Raw genomic sequence first — 18,263 nt, forward strand, 5'->3', positions numbered from 1 at the left:
GATTCCAGCAACTTACTCATAACACAGAGAAGACTTATTGGTCTGTACTGAGAGGGAGATGACTTATCACCTGAATTCTTAAATACAGGGCAAACTGATGAGGTCTTCCAGGGGGTCGGAAAGCACTTCTCCTTAAGGCAGCGCTTAAATAGTTTCGTAAGTATGGGAGCAAGTTCTGGTTGAAGCTTTTTTAACACTATAATTGGGATGCCGTCAGGGCCAGTTGCTTTACTGGAATCTAGGTTTTTTATTAGCTTGGCGACCTCATGCACGGATATTTGTATGTTACCTAGCGTGTTCTGTGTTATAGGAGGAAATATGGGGAGTTGATGGCCTTCGTCGCATAGGGTAGAATTAGCTGCAAAGTTCTTTGCAAATAGTTTGGCCTTGTCTGAAGCTGACGAGATGACCTCTGGTCCGTTGATAATGGTTGGGATAGAATGCACACTTCTGTTCAGGATCCTATTTGTTATTTGCCAAAACTGGTGGGAACCAAGCCGCTGATCAGCTACCTTGGATTTAACAGACTGGGCATATAGCTCTCTTGCATTTTTTATTACTCTTTTACATTGGTTGCTGGCAGTCCTGAAAGCAGCTTTAGTCTCAGTGCATCTATTACGTTGGTAGCTATGGAAAAAGTGATTTCTGTGCGCGATAGCAGCAGCACATTCTGGGGAGAACCATGGCTGGCTTTTAGGTTTTTGTTGGAATTTTTTAGATGGTATGAATTGGTCTATGCCTACAATTAACCATTCGGTTAGATCTGATACTATAGAGGACACTTCCTTTTTAACCATGGAGTGCAGAGGTAAATCAGATATGAATGTACGGAAGCTATCCCAGTCAGCCATAGAGTATCGGTATACAGTACGGTGGAGGGGTACGTCTGGGGGCTTCTTACATTTCGTTTTTATCTTAACTGATACGACGGAGTGGTCGGAGGATCCTAGAGGAGAATGAACGGTACATGAACATAGCTCAGGGGACGTTGAGAGAAAAAGGTCTAAGAGGCTTGCATATTGATTGGGTGTATCGGCACACAGGTGGGTTCACGAACAATCTGAGTGAGGTCATAAGCAATGCCAAAATCATGACAAAACCTCCCCTCATCATCTGTCTTATTTGAATGGGTCAGCCATTCCACGTTATGGACGTTGAAGTCACCACAGATGTGGATGTTAGCCGAGGGATGTGAAGACAGTATGTGGTCTATTTTCTCAGATATGCTCTTAAAGATAGTAACTCCGCTGTTGTGGGGCCTATAAAGGGCAAATATAAATGCAGTGGTGTTAGCAAGTGCAACCCTGAAGCACATATAGGGTAAATTAGGATCTTCTCTAGAGATATCCCTGCCACATGGGAAGCCATCCTTAATGTAGGCACATATTCCATGCCCATGGCGATCTTGGGAGTCAGATTTAGCTGTTAAATTGGAGTATCCATTAATTATGAACTCATCTAGGGAAGTGGTCGGCCCTATTCCAGTTTCACATAGAAATAATATGTCCGGTTTCGTCTCCTGTAATTGGGTTTCAACCTCTGGAAGGTTGGAACGTAGACCCCTGATATACATACTGAAGTACAAATAAGTTAAACGCATGTACTTAGTACATGTTTTTAACGCTTTTAGGACATGTATACTAAAAGCGTTAAAAACAACAAAATAGCACTGTTTGGAAATCCAATTTAAAAAACTTGAAAATAATTTTTTTAAATTGACGAACTCAGAATAAAAAATAACTAGTCTAGCAAGACAGTTTTCTATTTTTAAGAGAATACTTTAGTAAGCTCAGCGCATGACTAGGTGTATCAGAATTTTGGGGGAATTTTTGACACCCCTAACACAAAACTGCGAATAAAATATAAAAAAAACTCGTAATTTCTCTTTTAAAAGTGGGTTGTTTATTTTCTTTATGGAATATACTTCCAAAATAAACTATTAAAGTTGTTTAGAAATATTGTTTGTAAAAAAAAAAAAAAAAGTGTTTACAAAGTGCCGGCGCATATTCATGCAGCCATTTTTTTTACGTAATGAAATCAATTGAATTTTACGAGTTAAATATTTTTGAATTTTTAAACTTTAAAAATCTATCAAAATTTTTCTATTGGTTCAATTTTTACGATATTTTCAGGGTCAATGTGAAATTTTACGCTCTTTCCAATAAACCAAATATAATATTTTAGACAAACGTTTTTTTTTTAAATGTCTATTAAAATTTAAATAATTTACGTACCAAAGTTTTATATATCACAAATTGGAGATTAAAAAAAAAAAAAAAAAAAAATCAATAAATGAAATATTCTAATTAAAAAAAAAAAAAAATTTTTTGGAAATTTACATGTCAAGTCCAAAGTGTAAAACACTTTTTTTTTTAAAAAAACCATGTTGATTTTTTTTAAGTGGAAGCTTATGTTATGATTAGAATGTCAAGTAAATATGGGACGCTTACGACAATTTTCTCTATTTCATTCAATGTTTTTTTTTCAGATAAAAAAAATAAAAAAATTCAGTCGATAAAGTATTACAATATATCAATCAAAAACTCATGTATTTCATGAAGAGAATTTTTTTATTTTATTTTTTATTTATTTATTTATTTATTTTTTTTTTTTTAAATCAGTAGACTTTTTTCCCCCCTTTGTTTAACGGCAAAAAATTGTAAGTGAATGTATTCATTTTTTACCCATGGAGGCCCCCAAATACAGGGTGGGCCAAAATAAGGGTCCTATTTTTTAAGTTATTTAAAAATAAAGATAGGACCCTTATTTTGGCCCACCCTATACTAATTTTGGTTTACAGTACACAATAGAGACACTAATTATGTCCCTTAGAAGTCACCGGAAGATAAACGTGAAGAACAAATATGTGTCGCCCTTTATTTGAACAGTGAAAAAAATCTGAGTTCACGTTATTTTTAATCCTTGTTTAAAAAAGTATTTTATTTAAAAAGGACATGGAATATAAGTAAAAATATGGATAAATTCTTAACAATGGAAGTAGTACTCATTGAATAGTATTTTTTATAGGTAAGTGATTTTTTTGAATTTATATATATTTTTTATAATCGAAGTAAGTAAAATTTCGTTGATTTTCTTTAATTTTTTTTTTTTTAAAAAAGAAAACCGATTTAAAAAAAATTAAAAAACACAAATATTGCATAATTTGGTCCTTGTTCCTTTATAATTAAAAAAAAATTAGGGTTTGAATTACATTTTTCAAGAAGTTATAAGCTTCGAAAGACAGTAAGTCTAAATATTCCAGTGTTTACCACAAATTTTTACTTACGATTTCTGACACTGCTATCCAACCACTAGTCTTCTTGGACCGGGTGCAAAATAAATAATTTCTAACCTAATAGGTTCGGGTTCGCATTGCCTACCAAACTCTAGCCCCAATTCAATTGACGCAACATGGTACCGCTATGCGTTTTTTTTAATTATTTTTATTTTACAACTATTTCCATAAATTGTGCTCCGACGAACTTACTGCAGTTGTGCCCCCCCCCCCAACCATTAACCTGAATAGCTAAATCCAATAAAATCACAGTACGGGTAAATTTTCAAATTAAGTCCACTTTCAATTTTCTTTTAAACGACTTTTATAGGTTTTCGACTATGCTGAATACAAAAATCGCATTGAAATTTTGCAGAAAAGTATGTATCGAGATATAAAATGTAGTATTATGCATTGCATTCTTTGGCGGCCATCTTTTTACGCGCACGTGCCATATATCGGTACTTATGTACTTATTGATCGGTGCTGAAATAACGTTATTTAAAAAGCCATTCTTAACACGCAGAGAGGAAAGATGTTATAAATAATAAACTAGACAAAATACTGTTAGAAATTCGCTCAATATATGTTACCGTACCGTGACATAAGTTGACATATTCGGTGTTTTTTAATAGTATTTTGTCTAGTTTATTATTTATAACACCTTTTCCCAAACTTAACATGCTAAAGAGAGTGTCGGGCGGGCGCTATTTTGAATTTTCCAACACATCGGTAAACACTGCATGTTTTTCGAGCTGAATAAACATGTTACATTGAATAAAAACACAAAAAATGTATCCAGTTTGGTAGAAAAGTAACTGATCTTGGCTTTGATAATATTTATTTGTCATATATTTTTTTTTGACAACTTTTTCGAATCTATGTGCACACTGCAACTGCACAGTAATACAAACCCCAACTTTTTATGTCTTGATAACTTATTTCTGCAAAATTTCAATGCGACTTTCGTATTCAGCATAGTCGAAAACCTATAAAAGTTGTCATTTAAAATGAAAATTGTGGAGGTGGACCTAATCTAAAAAAAATACCAATGTAAAAGGAGACAACGTAAAAAAACAAAAAACGAAAAGAAACCGCTGAAATTTAAATCTTTTTAGAGGACGAGACTATTTTCATTGTACTCAAGAAATTGGGCTTAGTGCCGATTCCATTCAATAAATTGAAATGCTAAAACTCAAAGTATCAAGTTTTTAATTGGCATGTGTACAGTTTCAAATTAATAGGAAAAAAACAAAACAAAAATTAAAAGTACTTTCCGTGACATTACAAAAATTAAATTTACTTTCATTATCTTCTATTTTTTTTTTTTAATTTCTTATTCGAGAAAATCAAATTTTATGACTAAGCAAGTCGTAGTGTTTCCGTCAGCCATGATTAAATCCGATGAAATAAAGGGAGGGAGACAATTTGAAGTGTAAATGGTCAAAATCAGCTTTGTTCAAATGCTTAGTTTATAAAAAAAAAAAAAAAAATTGATTTACGTAATTTTTGGAATGACATACGTACTCGTTACAGAACACACATCATACAGATATCTGAATTCTAATTGCCGCCATAAGTGTCAATTTGAATAAGCACCAAATTAATAAATTAAATTTATAGCGAAAATTCATTCGTTCACATTTTATAACCACAAAAAGGTCAAAATATACGAAGTTAATTCTGATAGCGTTTTTGCAACGTCATTATTTAATGATTAAACTAAAAAGAAATTTTGAACCAAATGAAAGCTGCCTGCTTTGAAAATTGGCTCATTTTTTTTTTTTTTTTTTTTTGTCTTTATCTCAAATTGAATAACTACTGGCACAGGTGGAAAATACGGAACTACTGTCAAACTTTGTTATACTTAATTTAGGTAATTTAAATGAATGCGCATTTTGTCTCCGACTTCAGCGATTTACATCTAAAAACAAAAAGATTGTCAAAATTTTTACGTAAACAATAAAAACGATATCAGCTATCTAATCATAGACGAGGAGTCTGTTCTTTTTAGGGGGTCAAAGCACAAGCACTCAAGCACAAGCACGTGTTTGACATCAGATTTGTTCATTTCCTAAAACGATCCCCCCCCCCCACAAGATCAAACAAAGCAGTTAATTTTATTTAAGGTTGCTTTTCAACGGGATTCGTGTTAATCGCTTCCTTCCTAAATTATTCATGTATATACACAAAACTAAATTGTTCATGTATACAAAACTATTTTCAGTATTTACTTCAAAATTGCTCAATACGTGAATAGAGCCAGGAAAGTTATGAAAATATGTCAAGTTACACAGGATTTTCCGCGTTTCGTCCTCATGAGGATACGTTGGGTTGTTTATGAAAATTCTGTGTACCTTAATTCACGTATATTTTTCCAACTGTGTGTGTGTGTAATTCGTTCAGATAACTTTAGACTGATGAACTACTTCCGAAGACGAGACAAACGTTTCTGTGTAGCTTACTTGCTACAAGTTTTTATACTATTACGTAGTACAGACAGCTCCTCTATGAAGCCGGCTCAAGTAAACAGTGAAATAAAATATTGAAGTGTTATAAAATACAAAGAATCAATATACTTAGTATTCGTAATTTTAATTTAAAATTGAAAAGGTTCATTAGTAATTTTCAGTCCGCTTTCAATGTTCTAGGGTTTATTTTAATTGCGTTTTCTAAAAACCGCTCTTTCTGGTGTGGTTGGTTCTCCTAAAAGGATGACGCACAAGCAACTGTTTATTTAGTTTAGATGAGGTAATTAAAAGAAGAAAAAAAAAAGTCGACTTTGGCCTATAAAGGATCTAATTTTAGCTAGAAATTAAATTTGAAGCGACAGTTTAGATGCTTAAAAATCACTTTCGAGACTACCAGGGCCACGAACAAATCAATGTGGCGACTATTTTTTTGTTGTTTCTACATGAAACAAGGCAGAAATAATTTTTGACACAATGTTTACATCGTAGATAATCGACATAGTTGGCGGTTAGAAAGTAATTTTGGGTTTAAATTAAAGTTTAGTAGAAAATAATGTATTGAAGTTCAATTGTGCTTTCGAACCAGTATTTGGCAAGAGCCACTATTCTAATAAGGAACATATTCAAGAATTTGGCGCGGTATTAAAGAACAAAACAAACATGTTTTTAGTTACAATTGGAACGCGAGGGTCTTTGAAAAACAAGAGCTTAACTATTTTTAAGTTAAAAGTTAACACGAAGCAAAGACATAAAAGATAAAGAAATTTATATGTAAAAATTATAAAATAGCAAAGTAAGCTTCTTATATACTTATAGATATGCGTCATTCATTTTTTGTATTTTTAACAAGTGATCCCCCATTTTGAGACCACATTTCCACAAGGAAGAAAGAAAAGAACGAAATAAATATTTTTAAATCATTATTATTCGACTATATAGAAAGGAGAATATTTGTTTCCATAAACAACATAATTCTAACCATCAAAATATATTTTTGAGCTTATACACACACACGTAGTTGCTATTTGCACTTTTTAAAAATATTTGTTACTGGTTTAAAACGTGAGTTCCGTATAGCAATGCAGCATAAATATTTTTTAAAGTAAATTTAATGCAAGTACTTCTTTGTAGTTTCAGTGGGTGGTATATGAAAGCGCGTTTTCGTTCTTCTGCAGAATATATTTTACTTATATGAATAATACTCACAGAAAATTCTGAATCGTATTCCAAAATTGAAGAGTCCATGTCAAGTCATTTTTAGCTTCCGTTCTGTTTCGTGACTGAGTAGAGCTAGTTTCATACTCTCAACACCAATGTTTATATTAAATAATAATATCAACAAAAGCTAAGTAAGAATAAACAGTGGGTTGGAAGTAATAAATAATTAAGAACTATTTTTATTTTTATTTTTTAAACTTGATTTAAAATTTAATTTTAAAGAATAAATAAATAGCTTTTGGAGGAAAAAACAACAATCGTTATTTAATACCACATCGCGAGAAAAAAAAAGTCACTAGTTCGAGAGTATAAGCTATCTCCGTTTCAGTTTGTTCGCCATTATTCGACTTCCATTGCGACGAACAACGGAAACTCCCGAGTAAAGCTAAACAATTCACGTTTATCTTATTCCGAAACTTTACAACCTTTTTGTATTTCGGGATCAAACAAAAATTAGTAAATCAATTGAAAATAGATATTTGAGGTAAAAGGGGATGTCTGCAGTGGACATTTCCGACGCCCTGCCGAATGGTGACGATGATTCCGCTTTCCCGGAGGAGGAGGCCGCCGCCGTTGCCTCCGACCACGGCACTGCCGCCGAAGAAGAAAGTGTCTCCTCGGCCCCACCTGGTGTGGTGACCAACCAAGGGACCATTCCTGCAGACCAGGTGTTTGTTGCAACATCGCAAGGACTGCTAACAGCCGAGCAATTACAGGAGGCGGGCATCAAAACCACGCATATTGTCATACATGACCAGACTTTAAATGTCGAAGAAGGCGATGAGGATTCTAGCGAATTGAAAACTAAACAAGACCAAGATCCAGATTACACACAAAAGGGTTTCAAATACGAATGGGATGAATCCGTACACTGCACAATTCTTCCTGTCAGGTGCAAAAACTCTAATGGTGAACTTTATAAGAGTAAATTAGGATCTGGTAAGTAGTTTAGTTTCTTTAAAATCATATTACTTACAAAATTAATTTTTTTCTTTTTATTATTTCACTGTTTTTAGTTATGTTTTCTCGGTGCTAATGCATCCGCGCTATTTTTTTAAATCGCATTTCCAAGTTTAATTATGATATGTTTTTTTTTTATTCAATTGTAAGGTTAAAGTACAGAATAGGTATAAAACACCCCCCCCATGTTAAGAATGGCTTTTTAAATAATAACGTTATTTCAGCACGGATTACTTTCTGCAGGAGTACCGTTTTCTCTAACCATTATTTTCAATCCTACAAAATCGTCTCTTCTCTGCCGAATCACATAGCGTATGGTAACAGTTCGAAACTTGGAGGGCTATCTGAGGAATTGGTTTATTATCGGTCGTCTGAGTCCCCTACTGGAGAATGCCAACAGATTCGATCTCGGTAGATTTTGCAACCCTTCGGAGTATTCCCCCCCCCCTTTGAAAGGAGCTTGACCGACCTCATACGTCTCGTCCAGTAACGACGTAAAATTAACCCTTGGACTTATATTAGTCGAGTATGATTTCTCGGTACCATCACCCCCATGCATTCACTTCTCCTTCGAAAGGAGTGAGTTGTTTATTGCAGATTGCGGCATGCTCAACTCCCCACCGACGACGAGGCCAATAACGACAAATTTTGCAATCGTCCAAGGAGTGCCCCTTGTTTTTAGGAGCTGAATTTCTAACTTTAACTGACCTCGTGTCTAATTTTATCGCTATGATAGGTTAGGTAATAACCCCCCCCCCCAAAAAAAATCCAGTTATTAAACGATATTGTTACTTAATTTGTAACTTGTTGACATTTTCAGCATTTTATTTACACTATTTTTATCGATGACATTTTTTAAGTCGTGCAAAACTGCAAAACCGTCTCCTTATGACCTTTAAGTTAAATGTTTCATTTCATAAATTTAGCAAAAATACCAAATTAACTAATCGTTTTTCTAAAGTAAAACATTTTAATAAGAGTTCAAAAGAGAATTCTGCTTGCTGGGTATGCACTGGTGCACTGCAGAGAGTGACTGATCCGGACGTAAATAATAACATTATTATTTAAAAAGCCATTCTTAACATGGGGAGGGTGTTTTGTACCAATTCTATACTTCAACCTTACAGTTGAATAAAAAAAAAAAAAAACTTTAATTAAACTTGGAAATACGATTTAAAAAATAGCGCGGATTAGTGCAGTACTACTGCAGTAGTGGGGCAGTGTGCAGTGTTTGCACTCTCTACACTAGCACCCTTATACCAAATACGGATCTATTTTTGGTATTATTATACAAACACCGTGACAGCGTTAGGGTTAGGGTTTAGGGTTAGGGGTAGGGTTAATTCGCTGTCACGGTGTTTGTATAGTTTTACCCTATTTTTTAGATAGGATCTTCAAGTTAAATTCAATTCAGTATCTTTTGTTTATTAAATTGTGAGGTGAAAGTGCATAATAGTTAAAAAGCCCCCGCCCTTACCCATTTTAAGAATTTTTAGTATTTTTTATTTTTATTTATTTATTTTTTTTTACATTAGGTCTACTCTAGTAGTATAAAAGTCATTTTAAAGATAATTGTGGGGGTAGAAAGGTCTACCTCCACAATTTTCTTTAAAATGACGACTTTTATAGGTTTTCGACTAAATGCTAAACCCGAAAATCACATTTTGCAGAGACAAATGGTTATCGAGATTGTATTATGGACTGTAATTCTCTGGCGGCCATCTTTTTACGCGCGATAAACACATCTACTTCTTTGCGAAGTAGACGTGTTTATCGCGCGCACGCGGCTAAAAAATATGGGCGATATAGACAAAGACCTGTATAAAACCTTTAAAAGTCGTCATTTTAAAGAAAATTGTGGAGGTGAGGTGGGTGGACCTAATGTAAAAATTTACCATGTGAGAGGGGGGGGCGTACATACACAAGTAAGGCCCCTATAGCGAAATACGCATCGGCTCCGATGTTTATGCAGTTCGTTTGAGGGAGCGTTCATGATTCCGAAAAGGAAAGGCCGTGTGGCCTTTGGGGGGGGGGGGGCTTTACCTTTGCGCTTTTCGGATTACGTTTTTTTTTCTTTTTTTTTTCTTTGTAGATATTTTTTGTTTGTCCGTGTGTATTGTTTTTTTGTTTTTTTTTTTTGGGGGGGGGGGTCAATTTGATTTTTGTTTGTTAAATCCGGCTAAAAATATACAACAAAATAATCCGAAAATCGTAAAGTTTAAGGCAAATTGAAATTTTTATGTTTGGATAAAAAATAATTACTAAAACAAAAACAGTTGTTCTCGTCGAGTAGTTTTTTAAAAGGTATTCATAAAGGTTTTTGTTTATCGCCACAAGTTATTTTCGTTATTTCATGGCAGGTGCTGCTGCTGAACTTCAATCTATGGTCCCCCCCCCCTCGTCCGACTTTCACGAAAAACACTCGTCTAGCCAGAACCACTATCAACAATTTCCCACACTGTCTTTATCTGTGCCTACACTTAAACGTAGATTTCTTAGAACTGCTCACCTCACACCTGTGGAACTCTATTCCATTTGCCTGCTTTCCAGCTGACTACAATCTGATTGTCTTCAAGTCCAACGTGAACAAGTTCTTACTGAGTGAACCGCGAACCGTCCCCCTAAGTAATCCAAGTTATAAAATTCCCATTAATGTTTACTACGCTAAAATCACAATGACTAATGTATACCCATGAACCCTTATCCTCGAGTGGCCTCTGGGCCTTGATAAGTGATGACCCCCATGGGAAAAAAGTGCTAATCTAGACTTGCACCAGTTTTCCTGATAATAATTACCTATAACTATAATCTCCGACTAAAAATAATATCCATCTCCTCCCCCCCCCAAAAAAAACACGGCAAAAAAAAAATCCATCCAAATAAAAAAAACACGGCCTCCCCCAAAATATATATTCATCCCCCCCAAAAAAATATATAACAAAATAATCCGAAAAGCGCAAAGTTCAATTCCCCCCCCCAAAAAAAAAACAAGGCCACACACGCCAAACTTCTTTTCCTTTTCGAAATAATGAACGCTCCCTCGAACGAACTGCGTACAATATCGGAGCCATGAGTATTTCGCTCACTCGTGTCGTGTACACATCAGCCAAATCGGAAATTAAGCGGTGTTTATCAAAATAAATAAATAAAAGAAACTGGATCATTACTGTATACCGTCTAGATTTTGGCAAAAAAATATGTCACTATTTCGTGAACATTTCGTTAAGAGACTTAATGAAATGTCTTTTACTACTAACCCTAAGTCCGAGTGGCAAGGTCATAAAACCACACGTAATCGCCTAGAAAAGTGGAACTCCCTGCCAACATGATGTTTGATTTTGATTATTTGTAATTAAAAATAAAAAAAAGCCAAGTATAATTTTTTAAAATAACAAATTATTTTTCATTGTCCACTCCCTTAAAAAAATCTTACCCCAAAAAAGATAATGGGTAAGTAATTTTTTTTATAAACCTCGCTTGTCAATTTCCAGTTTCAAAACTGGTATTTATTTATTTTTTTTAATCATGTAGAGTAACTTCGATATTATCATAAAAATATAAGTTATTCGGTTTGTATAATAACTAGTAATATATCGAGTTGTGTTATATGAAATCTGCATTGTTAAGTTTTCAAAACATTACATATTTCAATTCTGTGTAGGAGTGAATTATTTTGTTTTCAAATTTTAATAATTGTTATGTCCCCTTGCCCCCTCAAACGCGTAAACTTGCATTTTTCACATAATTTAAAATCCTGTCGATATTATTAAATTGTAAGAGAAAACTTTTATAATATGCAGATTATTTATCTGTATATTAATTAAAAGCAAAAAAAAAAAAAACAGACAAAAAAAAAAAAAAACACTATCAAACACAAGACACAATCTCGTGTGTGTGTGTGTGTGTGTTTTTCAAAAGGGAAAACTACGATTTTTTTTTTTTTCCTTCAACCTTAAGGAAAAAGTTTTTTGTTTTTTTTATCTATGTTCCTGTATATTTATTTATCTGAGCAATGTCTAACAGACATTATTTTCTCTTTGGATATCGTAGTAGCAGTCACAACCCATTATTTGATTTTAATAAAGTAGCTATTTTTTCAAATTAGATTAAGCATTAAATTGTCTAATTTTAAATAATCAATGTTGTTTTTGTGCGTGTTAGCGTTGCCATCACTAAAAAAAAAAAAAAAAAAAAAAAAAGGTCACTCATTTATTTATTTTTTTAGAGTTCCCTCGTAAAATAACAAGGTATTTGTTAAAATTTTACTCCCCTCCCCACGTTGTCAAGGGAGTGTGTGTGTCGTATATATATATATATATATATATATATATATATATATATATATATATATATATATTACAATCACACGATTAACGATTATTTCTTGGAATATTCAGGTTTGTTTTTTTCTTAAATAAAATATTTTACACTTAAAATAGAGGTCCGCTTCGGCGCTTTGCTATATAAATTTATTCGGAATTTTAACTCGTTGTTCTAAGGGGAGGTAACTCTGTTACTAAATTAGAAAACATTTTTCATGAAATTCGAATGTATTGTACGTACTCGTTATGAAATAAAGTTTTCACACAGAAAATCGCTTAATTTGATCAAGTATTTCTTTTTTTTTTCTTTTCTTTTACAGAGGAAAATCAAATTTTAAGGAGATTGATCGTGTCATGGCCATCTTGCTTATTTTGCGAACGAGAAGAGATGCCTTTAAACGAAAAAGGGATTAACAAAGGACAGAAACTGTAAAATGAAAAAAAAAAAAAAGCAAAACTATTTATCTAAGTGTTTTTTTTTTTTTTCTGCCTATGTTTCAAAATAATCTCGTCAAATTTTGACAAACTTTAAGCTGAGATTAGTTATCTCTCCTGGCGCCCCTCTTCCGCGAAATAAACAAGATGACCGCGACACTATCGATCTCATTAAAGTTTGATTTTCCTTTGTAAAAAAAAAAACAAAAAACTACACGATCAAATTAAGTGATTTTTTTTTTTTTTTTTTTCGATCTTCAGTCCAAAACGGATACGTACAATATAACCTTTTTTCGCTGTTTTCATTTTTTAATGTCTTGATTAAACTGTACAAGTACCTAATTTTTTTTTTTTTTAGCAATATTTTCATTTTTTTTTTTTTAATGTCTTGATTAAACTAAACCAGAAAAATTACAAAATCTATGCATTTTACATTTTTGGTTATTAATGTTATAAAACTTTGGATGTGTGTTATTTTTATTTATTTTTATTTTTTTGTCATACCGAAAATAGTAATATATACAAAAATGACAAAAAATTCGAGTGAAAGTTATAGTTAAAACTAAATTTTAAAGAAAATTTAGTAAAATTGCATTTTTCTTAGCCCTTATAAAGTAGACAGTGAAAAGTTCACACACAGAGGACGTAACTCGGAACGAATATTTTAGATTATTTGCTCATAGCGTGCAATAGACTTTTTTGACTAAAAACGCAATAGCAGTTGTTCTATCAGATGAATTGTCAATTTTTGGATATATTACTATTTTCGACATAACAATTATGTATGTAATATTGTTTTTGCTTAAAATTACTTATTTAAAAAATTGATTTGTCGACTCCATCTTAACAAGCATCACTTTTTTACATTGTAATTGAAAAAAAATCATTTTCTTATAATGCTTACTAAAATAGTTACCTCCCTTAGAACAAGGAGTTATGGTTCCAAATTGCCAAATTTAACCGAAAATAATCATTCAATTCTTGACCACATAACATGAGACATAACGAGTAATCATTTTTTTTTTGTATTTCCAAAATAAATAAATTCAGACAAAACGCTGAGAAAAATCAAGTTGATTTTTTTTTTTAACTAATTAAAATCTATTAAAGTCCAATATTTCTGAACAAATTTTGATTTATCCAGAAAGATAACAAAAACTAAATTTTATATTAAAAGCAGAATAATATAATACTTTCAGTAATTTTTAAAAACGGTCAAGTACCAATTTTTCACTTATAAACGTAAACAAAACTTTAAATATTTAAAAAAAAAAAAAATGCTTTTGAATTAATAAAACTAATTTTTTTTTTTTTATACTTAGATAAGAAGTAGGATGATTGGTAATAAAAATTTGCAAAATATTTAGGTTTATCATAATTTTTTCGAGGTTTCCGATTACTTTTTGATTGTATTTGAAAGATTAAAGCCTGAAGAAAAATAATTTTACATGTGAAAAAAAAAAAAGTCATAATGAAAAATGTTTTCATGGCGACATTGGAAACTATCAAGTTTAGCTAAATTTTGAAGTTAAATAAATTCATTGTTAAAAAAAAATCCTGAAAGATAAATATTAGTTTTCTGGGACTATTTCAAAGATAATTAGTAAAGTCCTAAGATATTGAATTAAATAATAAACAAGTGAAGCATGAATAGTCCCTCTCCGAGTGAACGGATAAAACGAATCCTAAAAAAATTACTCAAGTGCAGCATCTGACCGACCCCCCCCCCCATTTAGCCCCAAAAGTCCCCAGAGACGTGAAATCTTTGAAGATGAACAAATGGTGCAGTTTTAGTCCTTAACATATGTAAATTTGAGTTCTGCACCATAGAAAAAAAGAAATGACTAAGTCCATCATTTCCCCTCCCATTTAGCCCCAAAATCCCCAAGGCCTTAACATACTTAAATTTGAGTTCAACACCATGCAAAACTGCTAAATAGATATGCACAGAAAATTTTCGACAAATATGATAAAATAGTCCCAAAAATGGAGTGTTTTTATTAGCTCTAAAAGAGTCCCTGGGGCACACCAAAGAGTTATCACCAAGTATAGACAAACAAAATTATATAGAAATCAGTTAGTTACAACTTTTCAGAAAGTTTTATAAAAATCAGACATCAATATTTTTTTTTTTTTTTTTTTGATAAGCACAAAAGTGTACACTTTAGTCATTTTAACCCGAAAGGCACCCCTGGGGGGGGGGGGCAACCGGAGTTTCCCACAAAATCTGTTCCATTACTTTTTTACTTGTATCATGTTTAATGTTTGTGCAAAATTTCAAAATTCTAAAGCATAGTTATTGAGAAAAGTGCAGACAAACAGACAATGGGTGAATTTACAGGTCCACCCTTGTTTTGTTAGGGGACCAAAAAAACAAAAAAAACACCTTGTTTTTCCATGGGAATTGGATTTTGACAAGTGCTGCAAGTGAAACTAACTGCATTTGTAATACTAGCAGGTTAATACACCTTTTGTGACGCCACTTACTGGATGTTCTTCATTTAATGGAGTTGAAGCCAGTTCTATGCTTAAAAAGGCTGCATGGATATTTGCATTGTGGAGCATATATAATCTCTTTGGAATCAGATATCATATGCTTTGTCTTCGTCATATTTACTCTGAAACTGCCTCTTTCAAGCACTGATTTCTACCTCCTAAATACTGTACTCCTGTTGCACTAAGCACCCTGATAACAGTATCATCCACATGCAGAATCTTCCAGAGCACCATTTCTCCAAGTTTTTGTCGGTTCATCAAGGATGATTATAAGCAAGAGTGGGTTGAAGTTTGGTGCTCTTCTACTATTATTTCTATAGTTAAGAGAGCACACCAGCTAAGGTCACAGCCAAAGTTGATATGTGATTTGTTTGAGATGCAATTAGATGTACACATTCAGCAAATGTAAAGAACTATGTATGGTAAAGATCCACCATCATGTTCTTCAATTTATGAATGGAACAAGAAATTTATGTAAACAGGGTCTGTGTTAAAGGGAGGTGTGGGTAACCAAGACTGAGGAAGACCTTGAGTACAATCTTGATGACTTTTATGCAATCAATAATGTCCGCATAAGGGTATAATAAATAAACTAAAAATAAAAAATTTTTGTAAATCAAAATGAATGCAGTTGAGGTATCTCAGCTGTATTCTTCATAAACTTATTAACTTGTAAAGAGACTTTATGGATACCCTGTATATTTGTCACAGATGGGTGACGGTCTAGTGATTTCAACAGGCACATGCTCAAATCGTATATCTGGAGACTTGATGTTCTCACACTATATAGGCATTCATCCACAATCAAATATCTGATTTCATCTGAACTTAAATGTCTCTCTCTATGACCAATTCAGCCCAGCTTTGCTCTGGCCATATGTACTGTTCATAACTTCGTATGTGTATGTGTGTGTGTATATATATATATATATATATATATATATATATATATATTAAAAAGTCTGACTTGTGTCCAGGTAACCAACATCTAAAATTTCAAGTGTTTAGGCCCAAAATTGTTGGAGTTTGGTAGAGTTTGCAAAGGTCAATTCTTTCAACTTTAACCTCTTAGCAGCCAATTTTTGCCTAAAAACTGATAAAAAAACTTGCTGCATGTCTGAATACCCTTTATATAAAATTTCAAATGTTTAGACCCAAAATTAGTTGAATAGTTTGCTAGAGACTGCAAAGGTCAAATCTTTTTAACTTTGACCGATTGGCAGCCAATTTTTCAGCCAAAAACCAATTAAAAAGCTTGCCCTATGTCTGAATACACTTTATGTAAAATTTCAAATATTTTGACCAAAAATTGGCTGAGAGGTCAAATTTTTAATTTGACTCTAATTTTGACCCTCTAACATTTATTGTTTTGGGCTCAAATCAAGTTAAGAAGTTTGATCCATATCCAAGGAACTTAAATCTAAAATTTCAAGTGTTTAGACCCAAAATTAGCATTGGAGTTTGGTAGTGTTTTCAAAAGTCAAATCGTTGAACTTTGACCCCCTTGACAACCAAATTTGTGGCCGAAAACAGATAAAAAAAGATTTTCCCAAATATCAATACCCTTTATGTCAAATCTAGAGTCTGTAGACTGAAAATTGACAGTAATTTTGTAGGGAAATGTACACACACACACACACACAGACAATTTCACTTTTATAGGTGTATAGATTAGCATCGGTTGAGAAAAAGTGTCTTAATGATTCTACTTGTATTAGGTTTGAAAGAATAGGTCCTTTTTATTCTAGAATAGAAGTCCTATTTTCTCAGAGCTGATGTTACACAAAATATCAAGATTGGTGTTTGGAAGATATCATTTTCAAATTTAGTGAGGATGTGTTGTCTTTGAGAAGTTAGGAGTTTTAGTGCATGAGTTCAATAAAAATGCTCTAATCACCTTGGACATCATGTCTGCAGATATATTCTCACTTTCAGATATCTGATGTTAGAGGTAAATAGCAAATTGTTCTGATTTATTTTTCTTGAGGAAGACTTCTCAGAGTATGACATATGTGCTAAGAAATAACTTGTGATGCATGAAATTGTAGAAACATCTCTCTTCCAGACAATATTTGGAATATGCATCTGTATAATTGGCATGTAGCTCCCTTCCATATATAACACATCTATCAGAACGGAAACCATATTGCATGTTATTGAGGTGGTTATTTTTGCTGAAGTGGTTGATTACTTCTCTATTTAACACGGATTCCAGCAACTTTCTCATGATGCACAGGAGACTGATTGGTCTGTATTGAGAGGGAGATGACCGATCACTTGAAAGCTTAAATACGGGACATACTGATGAGGTTTACCAGTAATTCTCCCTAAGACAACGCTTAAACAGCTTTGTAAGTATAGGAGCTAGTTCTGGTTGAAGCTTTTGGAGCATTATAATAGGAATGCTGTCAGGGCTAGTTTAGCTTTACTGGAATCGAGGTTTTTGATTAGCTTGGCAACATCACACATAGATATTTGCATGTTGCATAGTGTTTTCAAACACAGGAGGAAATAGGGGTTTGACGGCTCTGACCGCATAGGGTAGAATTAACTGCAAAGTTCTTGGCGAAGACATGGGCTTTGTCTGATGTTGACAAGTAGATCCATTGATGATAGTTGGGGTAGAGCACACTCTTCTATTTATGACCTTGCTTGTTATTTGCCAAAACTGGTGGGAACCAAGCCGCTGCTCAGCTACTTTGTACTTGATGGACTGAGCATACAACTTTTTCTTGTCTTTATTACTCTTTTACAATGGTTGCTGGCAGTCTTGTAGGCGGCTTTAGTCTCAGTACATCTATTATGTTGGAAGCAAAGGAAATAGTGATTTTCATGCACAATGTCAGCAGTACATTCTGTAGGGAACCACGGCTGGCTGTTAGGTTTTTTCTGGAATTTTTTGGAGGGTATGAAGTGGTCTATACCTACAATTAGCAATATATGATTATATACAATCTCCTCCAATTAGGATTCCACTGAAACATGTATGCACATATGGAACAAATAATGTTTGTATAATAAACAGACATATCTATATGTAAAAATGAAATTGTTTGTCTGTGTGTGTACACCCTACCAAATTACTCT

The 18,263-nt window shown here is 33.1% G+C and overlaps 2 protein-coding genes across 6 annotated transcripts in view; one reads left to right on the top strand and one right to left on the bottom strand.

The window, feature by feature from the left end:
- LOC145286138 (uncharacterized) overlaps positions 1-7,308 on the bottom strand; it is a 99,733-nt gene extending 92,425 nt beyond the window's left edge. The window contains exon 1 of one of the 2 annotated variants that reach the window (XM_080134859.1): positions 6,952-7,308. In XM_080134859.1, coding sequence (XP_079990985.1) covers positions 6,952-6,990 — 39 coding nt within the window. In that variant the 5' untranslated portion in view covers positions 6,991-7,308. The remainder of the gene's footprint in view (positions 1-6,951) is intronic. The other variant, XM_080134860.1, reaches the window with a different exon arrangement.
- Positions 7,266-18,263, top strand: part of LOC145286139 (deformed epidermal autoregulatory factor 1 homolog) — a 43,965-nt gene continuing 32,967 nt past the window's right edge. For all 4 annotated transcript variants that reach the window (XR_013869110.1, XR_013869111.1, XM_080134862.1 and 1 more), the window contains exon 1: positions 7,266-7,902. Coding sequence is in view for 2 of the 4 variants with exons in the window: in XM_080134862.1 (XP_079990988.1) it covers positions 7,458-7,902 (445 nt within the window). In the remaining 2 variants the exon portion in view is untranslated. The remainder of the gene's footprint in view (positions 7,903-18,263) is intronic.

Source organism: Euprymna scolopes, chromosome 10, assembly GCF_053919585.1.
Source record: "Euprymna scolopes isolate OS-2025 chromosome 10, ASM5391958v1, whole genome shotgun sequence".
Taxonomy (NCBI): domain Eukaryota; kingdom Metazoa; phylum Mollusca; class Cephalopoda; order Sepiida; family Sepiolidae; genus Euprymna; species Euprymna scolopes.